The sequence below is a fragment of the Cornus florida genome, unplaced genomic scaffold, assembly GCF_030987335.1.
Source record: "Cornus florida cultivar Cherokee Brave unplaced genomic scaffold, ASM3098733v1 CherokeeBrave_3.0.0_Hap2_Chr06, whole genome shotgun sequence".
NCBI lineage: Eukaryota > Viridiplantae > Streptophyta > Magnoliopsida > Cornales > Cornaceae > Cornus > Cornus florida.
The window spans coordinates 100,412,014-100,430,816 of record NW_026775576.1 but is presented as its reverse complement, the minus strand read 5'-3'; the positions used below and the strand labels follow the sequence as shown (position 1 = coordinate 100,430,816).

At 35.9% G+C, this 18,803-nt stretch overlaps 2 protein-coding genes across 2 annotated transcripts; both read left to right on the top strand.

Annotated features, from left to right (window-relative positions):
* The first annotated feature begins 2,805 nt into the window (after window positions 1-2,805).
* LOC132313340 (lectin-domain containing receptor kinase VI.3-like) lies at window positions 2,806-5,113 on the top strand. The gene has a single exon (XM_059812062.1). The coding sequence runs from the start codon at window positions 2,909-2,911 to the stop codon at window positions 4,898-4,900; it is 1,992 nt and encodes a 663-aa protein (XP_059668045.1). The 5' UTR covers window positions 2,806-2,908; the 3' UTR covers window positions 4,901-5,113.
* Window positions 5,114-15,189: 10,076 nt separating this feature from the next.
* LOC132313339 (lectin-domain containing receptor kinase VI.3-like) lies at window positions 15,190-17,637 on the top strand. The gene has a single exon (XM_059812061.1). It carries the CDS (start codon window positions 15,301-15,303, stop codon window positions 17,302-17,304), a length of 2,004 nt encoding a protein of 667 aa, XP_059668044.1. The 5' UTR covers window positions 15,190-15,300; the 3' UTR covers window positions 17,305-17,637.
* The last annotated feature ends 1,166 nt before the right edge of the window (window positions 17,638-18,803 follow it).

Sequence of the window (18,803 nt, the reverse complement as noted above, 5' to 3'; positions counted from 1 at the left end):
TTTAAAACATGTTCAGGGCTTTTAGAAAATGACTTTTCTTAATTAATTTGTTGGTATATAAACAAAAATTTGATAACAAACTTGTTATGCCATTATATTCGGCTCTTTAAATTTAGGTCTTCAGTCAAATCATAGTCAAGGTGATAGGGATCATCAACTAAATTTAAACCACTAAGTTATGAGTGTACAACAACTAATCAGATTTCGAAGAGAAGCTTTGGAACCACAATCAATATATATATATAACGAATACAGGCAAAATAAATAAGTTGGTTGTAACGAGTTGATTAGATTGGGTCAAATTGAGTTCGGTTTAACTCATCATTACCCAATAAACCTTTCTTTCTTTTATTCAGACACACATGAAAATTATTTTTAAATTGGAATAATTTAATCATTACATTCACGCACCCCTTCACAAAAATTGTTTGCCCAGATATAAGAACCCAAAACTTAATGCTTCATGAAGTATCAGGTCCAACTTCTCAACTGCTAGGTCAATTCTTTGGGCTAATTCAATCATTACATTTGGATGAGTAAAAAAAAAAATGAGGGATTAAAATATGTTAGTATCCCAATAAAAAATAAGGAAAAAAATTAGTTAGAAACTTATATTAATTGTGCCAGCCAAGTTGAAAGGGGTTGGTCAAAATAACACAAATCCAATAACTTTTTTGGAAATTTTTAACAAATTGCTGGTGGAGATACTTGGACGGTTTGACCCAAAATTTTGCTATATTTAATCAGTGCTCTAATACCAAATTAGAATACCAATTCTCTCCAAAACTTAAATACTTAAATTGTTGGATGCATCTAAAAATTTTAATCAAACTCTTTAACATTCTAATTATTCAACAATTATTATTATTATTATTCTTCTTTTAGCAGCGTCTATATCCAATTTTGGATGGACGACATATCCTTCCTGTGTCCAATTATAAGTATAAAATATACTTTGGGTTTTGAGTTTTGCGGGGTCTTCACGATGGCATATGAAGCTATGACCGTTAGATTGGGTGAATTACAAGGGGCCTAATTTTCTGATCTTAAATTAATACTTCCGAATTTCAATGTGATTGGGATGGGTTGATTAGTTTGGACTGGAAATCTATATTCTAGATGACGAATATCTGTATCATCCTTACCGGCCACTTTCAACCATTGGAGGTGGTCCCATCCCATGTGCGTGAAAACATCCTATATATGCTACCTTTTTCCTTCAAAGATATTCAAATCAAATTAATTCGGTAGGTTTTGAATACCTACATGTGTTTATGGCTTTATTTACTCTACTTTGATTCTCTTCTACAAATTATTATTATTATTTTTTTATTATTATTATTATTATTATTATTATTATTATATATATATATATATATTTTATCATTATAATAGTATGATTCCCACTAATCGAGGTGTCAAAGTAGATTAAATACAAACGTGAAGTTATTTTTATTTAAGTAAATGACCATATCATATTCTACTAACTCACCATTTCAGATTTGGATATCAAACTATTTAATTGTACTTTATGGTAAAATAGTCACTTGCAAAAGTCGTTAGGCATTATGGTTCACATTAACTAGAAGGGACATATTTGATACAAACTTTCATACCTAAACTCTCCTGCTATTTTACCAACTACATATTCACTTCTGCTGCATATATATAACTAGAAACACCCTATTTACAAGATACCAACACTTGAAGCTCGCGACACTGGGTTGGACATTAGAGGTATACTTTTAATTTTTGATGTGGGCTGTCGAGGAGGAAGAATCAAACGTTTGGTGTGGGCAGTCATGCATGGTTGATTTGTTTGGTCTAAGTCAATGCTTTTGGACACACACACACACACACATATATATATATATAACGGTAGAAGTCCATTGGAGTGAAACGTGGTTCCCAACCCTTCCCACTACACGGAGGACTCTTCTACACGCCCTTAACTTGAGACCTTAGAATTTTCACTAACACACACTTTGACGCCCTATCAGATTGACCAAGGCATCTATACACTTCAACACGGTTTGAATGCATCTTTAGATTAGTTATTTAATTTTAATAATGCTATGCAAATAAATTTTCTATTAGAGATTAAGTAGTCAATAAGATTTGTTTAAGAGTGGGATGCTATTTTATTTATGTATGTATCACAGTCTTTTATCGTTATAGACACAATTTATTCGGTCAAAAGTGTGTTTTATCGACTTTTTTCAGTTTATTTTTTTGAAAAAAATATTTTTTTATGAATTTTGAAAATAATAGTAATAATAATAATTTTAAAGAAATTATAAGAAAATCAGTTATCTAAATCATAACTTTTGTCTAGCTCAAAATACTCTCAACTAAAGAGTTCTCAAGCTAGTTTATGTTTTTCAATCTCTTAAAATAGAAAATTGTAACTAAAAAAATTGATAAGCAAACCCAAAAGAGACGCTTCTTCATTTAATCCCAAACCCTAGAGACTCAAGAGTTACTAGTGGTGCTAATTGCACTGCTCTCTTTGTATATGGTCCATTTCTTTGTACACACTATATATATAAGCACTTACATACATGCATACACATATACATATATATATAAGTCTCACAATCTGGAATTTTGAGTAGTCGAAGCCCATACAAATGGCAAAGCACGGCAAATGGCAAATGGCAAATGTCATATATATCCTTTAGAACAACGACATGAGTAAAATGACTGTTACATCGTTAGTGCGGTTGACAGGTCACACCAAAGTCTAGTGCCATTTTTCTATGCCTAATAACAGTGATGTGCTTGGAGCATTCCAAAAGTCCTCTCTCTCTCTCTCTCTCTCTAAGCTACATATAATTTCTTCATGAATAACTAGAACTTAATTAGCTCTTATGTACATACAAGTCTCCAACTCCCAAAATTTAACTCCATGGCTGCACCCATGTTCTTAGCTTTTCTTCTCTTCATTTTAGCTATTGTTGTGCCTTCTCAATCCATTAATTTCATCTACAATGGATTCAACCAAACAAACCTTACCCTAGAAGGAGCTACCATCATCAAATCAAGTGGAGCTCTTAGGCTTACTAACAAATCTTCTAATGTCATAGGCCATGCATTCTATCCCTCCCCAATACAATTGTTCACCAAAAATTCTTCTTCTGTTAACTCTTCTAATTCCTTTAGTACATACTTTGCTTTTGCAATAGTCCCCAAACGTGTCAACCGAGGCGGCTATGGCCTCGCCTTCACTTTATCTCCTTCGCGGCAATTCCCTGGTGCTGAAGGCGATCACTTCCTCGGAATTTTCAATTCAACAAATGATGGAAACCCCTCAAACCACATCTTTGCTGTTGAATTTGACACGGTGAATGGGCACAAAGAGATGTCGGACAGCGAAGGCAACCATATTGGGATCAACAACAATAGCATGACCTCAGTTGCATCCAAGCCGGCTTCTTATCTAGTTAATGATACTGCTGTAGAGGAAGAAGTGAGGTTGGAGAGTGGAAATCCAATCCAAGCTTGGATAGAGTATGATGGTGTAAAAGGAGTTGTGAATGTAACCATTTGGCCTGAATCAGTACAAAAACCAACCAGACCACTCATCTCCCATCCCATCAACCTATCTGCTGTTCTTAAGGAGGATGTGTACATTGGATTCTCCGCTGCCACGGGAAAAAAATCAAGTTCTCATTACATCCTCGGATGGAGTTTTTGTATGAATGGAAGGGCTGATGAACTTGATCTTTCTCGGCTTCCTAGACCGCCAAATGAAGGAAAGTCTTCTACTTTTAAACCCCAAACCAAGGTCATTCTCGCTATTTTATCCATTGTGGTCATTTTCTTGACGGGCGTTTTGATTCTTGTTGTGATATACAGAAGGAGAAGGCGGTTCTTTGATAGTATTGAGGAATGGGAGTTGGACTGTCCTCACAGGTTTCGATATAAAGATCTATACGCAGCCACCAAGGGATTCAAAGAGAGTTTGAAACTTGGAGAAGGAGGTTTTGGTGTAGTGTACAAGGGTGTGTTACCCACTACAGGAGCTGAGGTTGCGGTGAAGAAGATATCAAATGATTCAATACAAGGAATCAGAGAATTTGCCGCGGAGATTGAAAGCTTGGGAAGGCTAAGGCACAAGAACCTTGTGAACCTTCAAGGTTGGTGCAAGAGGAAGAAAGATCTCATCTTAGTCTATGACTATGTCCCAAATGGAAGTCTTGGTTCTTTGCTATTCAAGCCTGGAAGTAAGTTCCTACTCAGCTGGGACCAAAGATACAATATCCTCAAAGGCATAGCCAGTGGACTACTGTATCTCCATGAAGAGTGGGAGAAAGTTGTGATACATCGCGACGTGAAGTCTAGCAATGTTCTGATTGATGCTGAGATGAATGGTCGCTTAGGAGATTTTGGACTAGCAAGATTGTATGATCATGGAAAAGTCTCACACACTACCAATATTGTGGGTACAATAGGGTATATTGCACCTGAATTGGCTCAAACAGGCAAGGCGTCTACTAGCTCTGATGTGTTTGCATATGGTGTTCTGCTCCTTGAAGTGGCTTCTGGTAGAGGACCTATTGTTACTGATGCACATGGGGAGAGCTTTACATTGGTGGATTGGGTGATTGAATGTCTTCAAATGGGTCGAATTCTGGATGCTGCTGATCCCAAGTTGAGCTCCAATTTTGTGGTTGAAGAGATGGAATTGGTTTTGAGGCTTGGCCTAATTTGCTGTCACCCAAAGCCAGAGGCTAGGCCTACCATGAGGCAGGTCACGCGCTACCTTGCCGGGGAGGAACCACTTCCATTCTTAGATAATTTGAGCTCCTTTGGTTCTCAACAGGCTGATGAATTCACATCCAAATTTCTGGAAGTGATTTCAACTGATACAATCACAAAATCATATAGTTCATTATGAATAAGGAAGTTAGATGTCTTTAATTAGTTCTTTACAAACTGGAAGAGTGAGTTTCAAACTCTTTATTTATTCCTTCAGATTTGGTCATTTGGTTCTGTTTGGGATTGAATCAACTTTCATTTGTGAAGGTTATCTTCCCATCTGATTTTGTTTGTAAATGTATAATCATGAAGGACTCTTTGTTCATTAGTGTTGCCATTTTTCTTTCAGCCATCTCCAATTGTTTGGAACAGCAACTAGTAGTAATCTCTATCACACGTATGATATCTCATGGAGGTGTCCATATTTTAGAATAATAACACAATCTAGATATTTGGTTGAGACATTCTAGATACTTGATTAACACATATTACACTCTCAAATACAAATCATATAAAATATGAACATATAACAATGCTGAAAAAAATAGGAATATGTTCAAATTGTCCATCATCTTTTCATGTAACCACACTCCTCAATGTGACAAAACTATAATTACAATGACATGGCGCAAGAGCGATAATATATAGTATATCCCATAGTTCTCTCATCTAAATTATAAAATTATAAATAATGTGTTCAGTTTTGTTTAATAAAATTATAAATAATAATTTATATTTATATTACCAGTGTTTGGTGTCCTAATTTATCCGTGTCATAGTGTTTGCCTTTTATATTTATATATATATATATAGATAGTAATTTGTCAAACTTGAGAGCTTGTTTGGTTCATAAATTAAACTAAACAGTCCTGTATGTCCAAAAATTGAAATATCTTTTGAAATGTTTCGTATTGAAAAGACCAGCACAAAACTGATTTTCCAAGACCCGCCAAACAACAGTAGAACACGGGCGTTTATCTAAGCCACAACCACCACGGCAAAACTTGTACCACAAGGCTCAAAGACTGCCTTTATATTCTCCACCTTGATTTCACGTTGTCCAACTTCAACGCGTTCATTTTCTTTTGTCCAACTTCATTGACGTGGCTTTATTTGAGCCGCAATATAAGTCCTATGTCTTCGGAGTTTCTTTCAATTTGGAGGTTACCAAATGATAAAAGTGCGTTGTTCTCAGACCTCACATTCTTTGTTTGACCAAAAATTTGGAACTAAAGATATAAGGTTACCGTTTGCAGGGCAGCAACAACTTACTTTCTTTTGTCAATGCTTTTTTTTGCATACCCGGAAATGAAGCTTGACTTCTGTATTTATTTATTTATTATTATTATTTTTTTTATGGTAATTAAGATTAAGAATTTACCATGGAGATGCTCAAGTGGTATAATCTCTCCAACCCACCTGAAAGGGAAGGAAATGATTTGATCGTGTGTCATTAAAAAAAATGTGTGCGCAAGTGAATTTGTAAATGTATTACTTGATGAGGTATTTTTTTTTTTTATCTGAAAAAAAAAATTTAAAAAAAAGGAAAAAAACAAAACAAGTACAAGCAAGGAGCATGTAACCAGTCTGGCAGTCTCGGTAGATGAACCCTTTGCCCCTTCGTTACTCTCTCTATGCTTTCAACTGTATTTGGATTTTAGATCAGAGGTCACTGCTACAAGGCTGCGGCTTCATCAAGTTTGCGGATCCTTCAGGTTCTTGATCATGAGCACACAGCAAAATGGTGAGTCTCCATCCATCAATCAGCACTCATTGTTAATTTCGTTCAATTATAGGCATTTATAATTTTTTTTTTTTTTTTTTTTTTTTTTTTTTTAATGTTCATCTATATATAATGGCCTATTTGTCTTGATTTTCTGATGGTGTAACTTTAGGGTTTATTATGGTGTGTTTTTTTTTTTTTTTTTTTTTTTTTTAAATCAATGTATAAGCCCAACAAACTTGGCAAACCAAAAATGGGACAAAGATCAATTACAGCCCAAACAAAAAGATAAACCTTAATAAACCATAACAGTAGCATAGCCCAGAAGGTAGGCCCAAACACTAAACACAGGAGATTGAATCTTTGAACCGTAAACAGTGGCTATTCTGAAACATTCGGGGGACTAGCCTTCAACGGCAAGGTGGAGTGATGATTGTTGTAACTTTAGGGTTTATTATGGTGTTTTTTTTTTTTTTTTTTTTTTTTTTTTTTTTTTTTTTTTTTTTTTAAATCAATGTATAAGCCCAACAAACTTGGCAAACCAAAAATGGGACAAAGATCAATTACAGCCCAAACAAAAAGATAAACCTTAATAAACCATAACAGTAGCATAGCCCAGAAGGTAGGCCCAAACACTAAACACAGGAGATTGAATCTTTGAACCGTAAACAGTGGCTATTCTGAAACATTCGGGGGACTAGCCTTCAACGGCAAGGTGGAGTGATGATTGTTGTGCACTCCGCCACATCCGATCAGTCAGAGGCATCGGTGGTGGTCGATTTCTGGCCGGGGAGAGGGACCATTCAGTTGCAAGGTCAGAGAAGGAAGCTCTGTTTGGTGATCTCAATGTTCCAGCAATGGAGGAATCAATCAACCTTAAGACTACGCGTACTGTGATGAAGGTGAGTTCCTGAAAATTCAATTATTCCTTTCCTGCCATATGGAAGTACACCAATGATGCTAGAGCCAATCTGCAGACCCCAAACCTTGGAGTATCTTGGTTCCAATGTTGACATGTCCAATTCACAAATTGATTCCAACTGCCACTTAATGTGTAGAATCTGCATCTATCTTGTATGAATCTCTAAATAGGTAGACAAATTCACATTCAAAGAAAAGATATGAGTGGGTTTCAGGTTGGTGCTGAGCATAGGAGGGTTTTATTAGAATCAAGGCTTGACATACATTTGCTGTCAATTGTAGTAGCTTAGATTGAATTGCAATCCAGAGAATCATCCTTTGCATCGGGATGTCAATTGATTTCCAAACCAGTTTGAACCAGTAACATGAGCAGATGGAGGGGGTAGGTGGTTTATTGTGTGTTTGAGGGTGTATTTACTAGCTTGGCCTGCAGTCCAAGTGATTGAGTCATCTGAACTTAGGTAAACAATAGTGGGATTTGAAATGGGTTCTAACCCGACAACCTGTTGAGAACGGGTCTGATTCAATATTATATTTTTAGGCCATGCCATATATTAGGACCAACTCGGTTCTGATAGGGCAGGACTTGAGTATTGTCCAAAAATGGGTACTTTTATAAATTATTGTGTGATGCTCTTAATAAGTTTTCAAGAGAAGTGCAGTTGACTTAAAGTTGCATCACTTCACATATTAAATAAAGATGTCTAGATTCTCAGCTGTAGCAGGTTTTAGATTCAATCAAACAGAAATGTTACATTCTTTGGTGATCAAGGCAAACAACCAAAATGGCCAACAATTCCACTCTAAGTCAATCTGCTTAGACTCTATAGCCTTCCTGCTCAGTTCATGGGCTACCATATTACATTCTCTAGGAGTCCAACCTAGCTTAATAATAGTATTACAAAAAAGATATGTCCTCTAAAATAAAACCAGTAAGAAAGCTTGAAGGTTGCATTCGCATCACAGAAGCACAATCCCCTTCAATATCCACATTCAAGTATCCCCAATGATGCAATAGTTTCACCCCCTCACGAAGAACTCTGCCTTTAGCAAATGTAGCATCTGCAATCTCATTGAAGAACTCTGCCTTTAGCAAATGTAGCATCTGCAATCTCATTGAAGAACTCTGCCTTTAGCAAATGTAGCATCTGCAATCTCATTGAAAAACTCTGTAGCTACTCTATAAACAACCCACAATCATTCCTAATCACAATTCCACCACCACAAATCTTAGAAGAATTAATGAAAGATGCATCAATGTTAAGTTTCAGCCTTCCATCTACTGGAGGAATCCATCTCTTTTGGATTATTGGATTCAATGGTACCCTTTGAGATCTCTGCACTATTTTTAATTGATCGAAACTCGTAACATAAGCATACTACTTCATCCAAAATCCTTTCTGGATTCATCGCCATCCCTTTAAAAACCAAACTATTTCGAGCTTTCCACAAATGCCAACATAAAAAAACAGCCATGCTTTGACATTCAACTCTCTTATCTCCATCTTTCCATATCCCATTTAGCCACTGCCATCTTAGAAACCATGTACGGGGGACTAAGTCTCCAAACTGTTGTTGCTACTGGACAATCAAAAAGCAAATGCACAGTAGACTCAGCCTCACTTCCACATGACTTGCATCTAGGGTCTTCCACAACTCTCCTTCGATGAAGATTTTGCATTACCGGAATCCTTTCGTAGCAGCACTGCCATAAGCAGAACTGTAGCTTTCTAGGAGTCTTCAATTCCCAGATCTCTTTCAAACACTACTACATGAGCTGCTGCTTGCTTGATTATAATTCCTATTCTCCACAGCTTAAAGTCTCAGAGCGAACTTATAAGCAGACTTAACAGAAAATTATCCCTTTGCTGTTTGGCCCCATTTTTTGCAGTTCTCTTCACCATGTTCTATAATAGGGAGTTGACGAATTAGCTCACTATCCCGAGGGTTGAAACATCTTCAAATCAGATCAGCTTTCTATGATCTTCAACTGTGATTAATAAGATCTGAGATCATTTGAATTTGTGGATCCACATTTCTTGTGATAGCAGGTTCATCAGAAAGCCAATTGTCAGTTCTTACATAAACTTTTTCCCCATTAGCTATCCTCCATCGCATCCCTCACTGTATAATTTGTCTAGCTGTGACAATTGGGAATCTAAAAAAGATTCCTGAGGAAAATACTTAAAACACTCTGTAGAACAAAGAGTTCTCCGCCACTTCTAACCTCCATGCAAGTTTAGATAGTAATGCAACATTAAAAGCTTCCAAGTCCTTAAAACTTAATCCACCCACAGCTTTATCTTCACACATGTTATCCCATTTTATCCATTTGATTTTTGATGGATTATCAGATTCACTCCACCAAAAATTCACAATATGCTAATCAAAGACTTACAAAAGATTTAATTGTAGCAGGTTTAGTGTGCAGTAATTTTTCAACGCAATTAAATCTATTTTCAACATGTTAAAATAAGATGTTGAAAATAGTGTTGAGCGCACCTACAGCATGGTGCAGTGCCCGGTAGAGGATAACCATAAAGAGATTGTGTTAGAGAGTTTTGAAATGATTGATAGTCCTCAGTGCGCAGGACATGCTTGAGTTTACCCTTTTTTATTGAATAAGTGTGTACGTCTCCATAGTATCCTCGATCGCCACTCTGACATTTTGGGATGACATAAGCATACGATATGGCAAAATTTCAATAGCCTTTCACTGCTTTGTGACCATCTGTAGCACGTCCTATTAAGGGATTTACAAGGGAAGAGGATGATAGTATGACTTCTATGAAAAAATAAAAATAAAAGAAAGCAGTTTAGATTAGCTTTATATGTGAGCATATTAAGGTCTTTATATAGCAGATTCGTCTAGAAGACTAATCTTAGCTGAAGAGTCAGCAGGCCTGGGAAGTATGTCTTCTGAGTTATGATTCTTTCTATAAGCTCCTGTCACCAGATGGCCATTGCACTTCCCGTCAAAGGGTGCAAGTGAATGTCTTGACTTTTGAGCCATTTCCTTCTTTCTTGAATATATGGAGGTGCTCTATATATATATATATATTTTATCACTATATTCTCAATCTACTGCATTAGTATCATTCAGGTACAAATCCAATGGTTAGGCCATATCTACTTCAGTCCCTAATCTGCCGGTGTTGAGCTCTTCCCTTAAGAATCTTCAGGCTCTTTCGAAAGCAATCTGAGTTAAAACTTAAAACAAGTTGTCTAGTCATATGATTTGGCATTTCTCACATTTATTAACTTATAGAAAATTCAGTATAATTCATTTGATGCGAACTTTGGCTTTTAATTGCAATGTGGGGCTTCCACACATGCGGAGGGAGAGGAGTAGGAGACATTTTTATGCCATTTATAAGGGTAGCCAAGGATTTGCTAGCCTATAATTCATATTGTATTATTAGTATATGGAGCATATATTACCAAGCCTTAAAATAGAATCACTGAAATTGAGTATTCCAATTCATCTTGAAGGAGCAAGAATTGCCGCGGAATGTCTCTTTGTGGCTCCTTTTGTCTCTCCTCTTACATGGATTCAGAAGTGGAAGTGAGATGAAGGAATGCTGTGATATTCAATCAGGGTTTTGGTTGGAGGGTTAACAAGCGAGCAAAGATAGCTTAATGGAAGCCAAAGAAATGGTAAGCATGTTAGGAAGGCCTAGATATCTGCCTCTTTTATAGGCATGAAGTCAACAAGAAGAACGATTGAGAGAGCATGTAGTGTCAATTGAGAGATCTCCCCAGACTAATGGGTTTAGGTCGTCTGTTGTTACATATGCATAGATAGAACTCCAGCCTTGGTGATACTTAATATTACACTGCGCTCCCTCGAAAGGAAAGAGAAGGGGAGAATCTGAAGGGGGTTGTGGTTGAAGGTGAAAATTCAACAAGATGATCCTTGAATGGAGAGAAACTTCATTAGTCAAACCTTTTTTGAGATTTTTTTTTTTTTTTAATTCCTTTTCTTCATATTAATATATTTCTTTATCTTTGTCAGGAAAAAAAAAATGGTAATCAAGCTTGTTAACGAAATATTGATAATGCAGCAGTACTCAAGGCCTGAAGCAAAAATACAGGAACGTTATGGTTTTAAAACATGTTGTGGGTTGTTGGAAAATGACTTGGCTTGATTGGTATATAAACTGTGTAAATACTACAGTGATTGATCGACTGATTTTTGTACCTAGAAAACAAGATTATAGATGATAAAGATCTGTATCATTGTTTGCGGGCTCTTTCAAACCATTGGTTACGGTGGAAACTCTCAAGTCTCAATCCAATGTGAGTGAGTGAGAGCATCCTACTGTATTCTGTATATTAGCTTTTAGGCAGTCAAGACAGTCAAAATAAGATTTAGGTAAATTTTTGGATACCAAAAATTATTATTATTATTATTATTTTTAAAGCAATAAGTGTTAAAAGTTAAATTAGTAGATATAGAGGGTGGAAGCCTGACACTTCAAGAAGTGTTTATGGTGACTTTCTTTACCAAGATTCATTTTTACATTTTTCTTTTCTTTGCCATCATAATCGTGTGATTCTCACTAATCAATGGTGCCAAGGGTAGATTAAATACAAACATAAATTTTGATATTATTTGTATAGAGAGAATGTTCTGGTCATACTTTAACTCACCTTTCTCACGTTTACGCACTGTAATTCTCGTTAATGAAGGTGTTATATTTGATACAAACCTAACTTCAACACTACTGTATTTACGCCGAGTGAGTACTTTCATACCTAAACTTTACTACGATTATTATTTTATCAACATTAAACCACAAATTCACTTTGCTGCATAACTAAAAAGACCTATTTACAAGATATCTGGAAGTCCAAACTCAACCTCACCACATTCACATTAGAGGAAGACTTCCGGCCTTGTTTGGTATTTGTTTTGCTTCATGTGTTTTTGTTGCAGGCCTGCTACAGTTGTAATTTTTTAGCCCAAAACATGTTTGGTTCGGTCTGCTTTGTTGCCAATAGTGTCAAAACAGATTCAATATTTGGGCCAAAACTTGAAACACCATTTTGGTGTTTTACCGTGTTTTGGGTACTGTTGGCCCAAATAATCACTGTAGCGGAGGAAGTAAAAACACTCACTTACAAGAAGCAAGATAGTTTAATCTCTCTTTTGTTCAGATGGCTTCACTGCAAGATAGTTTAAACAGATGCAAGAAGCAGCAAGAGACCAACACTTGAAGGTGATTGTGATTTGTGGCATTGTTCGCTTACTTGCTTCAATGTCGAATTGCAGTTTGTTTTACTTTTTCATTATTGCTTCATCTCTTTCACAAGTTTGTCAGTATTCATATCTGTTGTTCCATGAATAAGTTTGGAATTGGCAGCCTTTGCCGGTTAAATATAGTCCAATGTGTTACAGAGAAGAATGGGTATTTCTTGGAGTTGGGGAATTTCATGTCTCAATTTTTCACCAGTGTGTTTGAAGTGAGAAAGATATGACCTTTAATGTCATGAAGCTCCTCTAAGAATTTTGCTGTCAACTCCTTTTGCTGGAGTAATTTTTCTTTCCCTTTGTTTTGTTTATAAATTCTTTTATGGCTTGGCACTAACGTCCATCAAATTGAATCACGTGCATCCCCAAGTCTAACTGATGTTTAAACGAGGAATCTAGATGCTGTTGCTGCTCGAAATTATAAAATGGCAAGGTATATCTTTAGGTTAAAATATTCATTCATTTTGGAGAACTGGGAAATTTGTGGGCAATTCCTTTACTCCTCAAGCTCAAGTCTTTGAGTTTATCTTGTTGAATAGACAGAGTAGTTATCTGTGAATAGGTTACAGAATTACAATATAAGTTTAATTTTAGGATAGCAGAATAATGGATATTAACTATACATTTCATTTAAAAAGAAATTGGGGATATTTTTGTAAGAACTCTCTCTCTCTCTCTCTATATATATATAAGTAAGATTGATTGAATGGAGTGCATGGTTAATGCAATACAGAACCATCAAGGGTCTCACAGACTTAGCAGGAAAGACTTTATCCACTGGGATAGGTGATATGTATACTGAATTTGCTTCAGTAAATTCATTTCTTGTTGATTCTGTGTACTTAAGTAAGACAATGTTGTACTTGTTGTAGCATGGCCAATATATATATTTTTTCCCCTGAATGTTGTTGATTTTATTAACACATAAACCAATGAAGTACTGAGAGAAAAGTGATCAAGAGAAAAGACCAATAAGAAAACTAGTCAAGGGTATACCCCAGACTAGAAGAAACAAACTGAATTGGAAGTAGCAGAGCTAAAACAGCAAATTCAAATCAGCTAATGGCCAGTGTATTTTATACCAACTACTCTAGGCTTTAATTTGTAGTTCATTCATTTCTTAATTCCTACCCACCTCTCATTTACTTTGATCTCTCTCTGCCAACAAACCAGTGGATAAGAACATGATTCAATATGGATATATATATATATACACACACACACATACATACTTTGGCAAGTTGAACTAGTGTGCCTGTCTATTTTTTCTTATAAGTGGTGATTCCAACTTTTGCCGATGTACACACACACATACAAACATGTTTTGTTTTCAAAATTCTTGGAACGCATGGCTTACCAAACATGTTTTGCATGTTTCTGTTTTTGACATTTTCACAACAAAACATTGTTCCCAAATGTGCTTTCGATTTTTGCCAAAACACTCCTATAACAAAACACTGTTTCTGTTTTAGCCAAAAACAAAACACCTAAAACAAAACGCATGCCAAGCGGGCCCTCAATGTTTGATGTGAGTAGTGATGGATGGTTGATATTGATAGGTTTGGTCTTACCAATGCAATTGGACATAGTGTGTATAAAGATATAGGTCAACCGAGACACGTAGTTCCTACTTTGTTGCTTCGTTCCCTCGCAATACATGAATTTTTCGGCACACTTTTTGAGAGCTTAGAATTTTCACTAATTAATACACAAGTATATGTGTTAATTTTATTCAAGAATATTTTTGTGTGACACATCTGATTAATTGATAATACTATTAATTATATTTAGATTAGCTATTTAATAATGCTATGAAAATAAAAGGAAAATAAAATTTAAATAGGAGATTAAAGTAGTTGAGGAGGAACTTTTTGAGGTTGTAGATATTATTTATGCATGAATCACACTAGTTTATTGCACAACACACGTTTAGCATTCAACTCTCCAAGTAAACGTTGATTCTACAGACTTATTTGATTTATTTATTTGAAAATTATTTTCAAGAATTTGGAAAATAATAAACAGTTTTTAAAGAATTATAGAAAATAATGATCTAAAGGCTTTGTTTGAACTAAAATTTCAAAGAAAAGAGTATTTTTTTAAAAATACAAATCTCAATCAAAATAGAAAATCATTATTAAAAAATTGAACCAAGTAGACCCAGAACTTTTCCATTTTAGTCCCAATCCTATATTAAATGCTCTCTCATTTATGGTCCATTTCATTATATATATAAGCGCACATATGTGTCTCTCTCTCTCTATATATATATATATATATATATATAATAAAAAAAAAAATTTAATTTTTTTATTGGAAAGAATAATTTTAGAGAATCTCATGGTTAATCAACACTACAATTAAATGATAGTTAAAAAGTTTCCCAATCTGGAATTTTGAAAAGTTTAAACCCACAAAAATGAGAAAGCACGGCAAAACGGCACGATATGACCATTACATCTTTAGTGCAGTTGAAAGGTCGCACCAAAGCCATTTTTCTATGCCTAATTTCATTTGATTTGACCACTCGATCACAAAAAGTCTTTATATCTCTCTCTCTCTTTTTAATCTACGTCTAGTTGTTCATGATAAACTGAGTTAGCTCTTATGTACAAGTCTCCAACTCCCAAAAATCAACTCCATGGCTGCACCCATGTTCTTAGCTTTTCTTCTCTTCATTTTTGGTATTGTTGTGCCTTCTCAATCCATTGATTTCATCTACGATGGATTCAACCAAACAAACCTTATTCTAGATGGATTTGCTAGAATCATCCCATCAAGTGGAGCTCTTGAGCTTACTAACAAATCTTCTGCTAATGTCATAGGTCATGCATTCTATCCCGGCCCAATACACTTGTTCACCAAAAATTCTTCTTCTGTTAACTCTTCTAATTCCTTTAGTACGTACTTTGTTTTTGCAATAGTTCCCAAAGATGTCAACCACGGAGGCGGCTATGGCTTCGCCTTCACTATATCTCCTTCACCGCAATTTCCTGGTGCTGAAGGGGATCACTTCCTCGGAATTTTCAACTCAACAAATGATGGGAACCCCTCAAACCACATCTTTGCTATTGATTTCGACACTGTTGATGGGCACAAAGAGGCACCAGATACCCAAGGCAACCATGTTGGAATCAACATCAATAGCATGGCCTCAGTTGCATCCGAGCCGGCTTCTTATCGTTTTAGTCCTACACCTATAAAGGAAGACGTGTGGTTGGAGAGTGGAAATCCAATCCAAGCCTGGATAGAGTATGATGGTGAAAAAGGAGTTGTGAATGTAACCATTTGGCCTGAATCAGTACCAAAACCAACTACACCACTCATCTCTTATCCCACCAACCTATCTGCTGTTCTTAAGGAGAATGTGTACATTGGATTCTCCGCGGCCACTGGAAATAGATCGAGTTCTCATTACATCCTCGGATGGAGTTTTCGTTTGAATGGAAGGGCTGATGAACTTGATCTTTCTTGGCTTCCTAGACCGCCAAATGAAGGAAAGTCTTCCTCTTTCAAACCCCAAATTAAGGCACTCATTGCTATTACCTCCACTGTGATCATTTTCCCGTTGGGGGTTTTGATTCTTGTTGTGATATACCGAAGGAGAAGGCAGTACTCTGAAAGTATTGAGGATTGGGAGTTGGAGTGTCCTCACAGATTTCGATATAAAGATCTATATGAAGCCACCAAGGGATTTAAAGAGAGTGGGATACTAGGAGTTGGAGGCTTTGGTGCTGTGTACAAGGGTGTGTTACCCACTACAGGAGCTGAGGTTGCAATAAAAAAGATATCAAATGATTCAGTACAAGGAGTAAGAGAATTTGCCGCGGAGATTGAAAGCTTGGGAAGGCTAAGGCACAAGAACCTTGTGAACCTTCAAGGTTGGTGCAAAAGAAAGAAAGATCTCCTCCTAGTCTATGACTATGTCCCAAATGGAAGTCTTGGTTCTTTGCTATTCAACCCTGAAACCAACTTCCTACTCAGCTGGGACCAAAGATACAATATCCTTAAAGGCATAGCCAGTGGACTATTGTATCTCCATGAAGAGTGGGAGAAAGTTGTCATACATCGCGACGTGAAGTCCAGTAATGTTCTGATTGATGCTGAGATGAATGGTCGCTTGGGAGATTTTGGACTAGCAAGATTGTGTGATGGTGGAATACTCTCACACACTACCAGTGTTGTGGGTACCATAGGGTATATTGCACCTGAATTGGCTCAAACTGGCAAGGCCTCTACGAGCTCTGATGTCTATGCATATGGTGTTCTGCTCCTTGAAGTAGCTTCTGGTAGAGGACGTATTGTTAGTGATCCAGATGGGGATAGCTTGACATTGGCGGATTGGGTGATTGAATGTCTTCAAATGGGTAGAATTCTTGATGCTGCTGATCCTAAGTTGAGCTCCAAATTTGTGGTTGAAGAGATGGAAATGGTTTTGAGACTTGGCCTAGTTTGTTCTCACCTAAAAGCAGAGGCTAGACCTACCATGAGAGAAGTCACGCGCTACCTTGCTGGGGAGGAATCCCTTCCAATATTAGATAAATTGACCTCCTTTGGTTCTCGACAGGCTAATGAATATGCATCCACATTTCTGGAAGTGATTTCAACTGATACAAGCATAACATCACATTGTTCATCATCATAAATAAGAAGGTTAGATGTCTTCTAATTCTTTAGAAACTGGAAGAGTTTGTTTCAAACTCCTTTTTCCTTCAACTTTGTTTATTTGGTTCTTGTTGGGATTGAATCAACTTTCATTTGTGAAGATTATCTCCCATTCTGATTCTGTTTGTAAATGTATAATCTCTTTGTTCATTAGTGTTGTCAGTTTTCTTTCAGGCTTTCCAATTGTTTGAGTCAGCATTTAGCAACGAGTTGTAATTTGTTAGACTTACGGGGCCTGTTTGGTTCATAAACTAAACCAAACAGTCCTACTTGTCCAAAAACTGGAATATCTTTTGAAATGTCTCAAATTGAAAGGAACATATAAATACAGTGTTGTGAGGGCATCATTTTTTTCTTTTACAAAATTGAATTGACCTCCTAGACTTTCCGAGACTGGCCAAACAACAAGTGGAACACGCACATTTCAACCTAGAATTTTCAAATGTGTTTGAATATAAATTGGGTTTGAATATAAAGAGAGGATTTTTGGGGTTATCAAATGATACACGGTGCAATACGGTGCATCATTTGAAAATTGGGTTTGAATATAAAGAGAGGATTTTTGGGGTTATCAAACCATACACGGTGTAATACAGTCAAAACAAGGTATTATAATAAAATAAAAAATGAATTATTACATGTAAATTGTCTAAATAACAACAGAGATCTCTAGTTTAGTTTCAAATATAATAATAACCTCTCTTCTAATTCAGATTTGCATAAAATTGACACAAACTGTAATAAAATTTCGCACTCTTGTCTGTTGATGTCATACTCAATATTTATTTAAAATTCAAAAATACCTTAGAAAGTTTGAAAAAAATAATTTTGTCCATAAAATTTCTCTACCTCCCAAAGCAAATGGTGAAGATTCGAGCATCCAAAGTAGCAAAGTGAATATGTTAGTAGTGTGTGTGGATTTCTTGTCAATAAAAAAACAAAATAATTCTATAACGAAACATATAGTTTACATTAAAAAAACAATTAAAAAAATATAATGAGTATAATACCTACGGATCAAAACCAAGACTAGCATTGGAGACCGGTTTTATTTGAAACTATAGGGAGATCCTTTTTCTAATTATTCCATAAAAAAATAAATGTATAGTATAAAGTTCTCCTGTTCCCTCTCTCTCTTCGAGTCTAAATAGCACTATTCCACGAAATATTCTTCGAAAATTCGTTAGTATAACTAACTGCAGTATTTTGAGAAACTTATGTAGAAATAACTTCTTATCTAGTACTTATGAAAATAAAAGAAAAAAGTAAAGAAGAAAACATAACCTAAGTAACCTTCTCGTAAGTCATGATCACATCTTAATCTCCCGCCAGAAGGATAGCAAAAGCTTTGTTTATGGGATTAACAAAACATGAAATGAACTCTCATTTCCCTTTCCTTAATCAAACGCTCCTATAATCTGTGAAGGGACCAAATACCCAATGTGCCAGTTCCATATTAGGTATTTCAAAATTTCAACA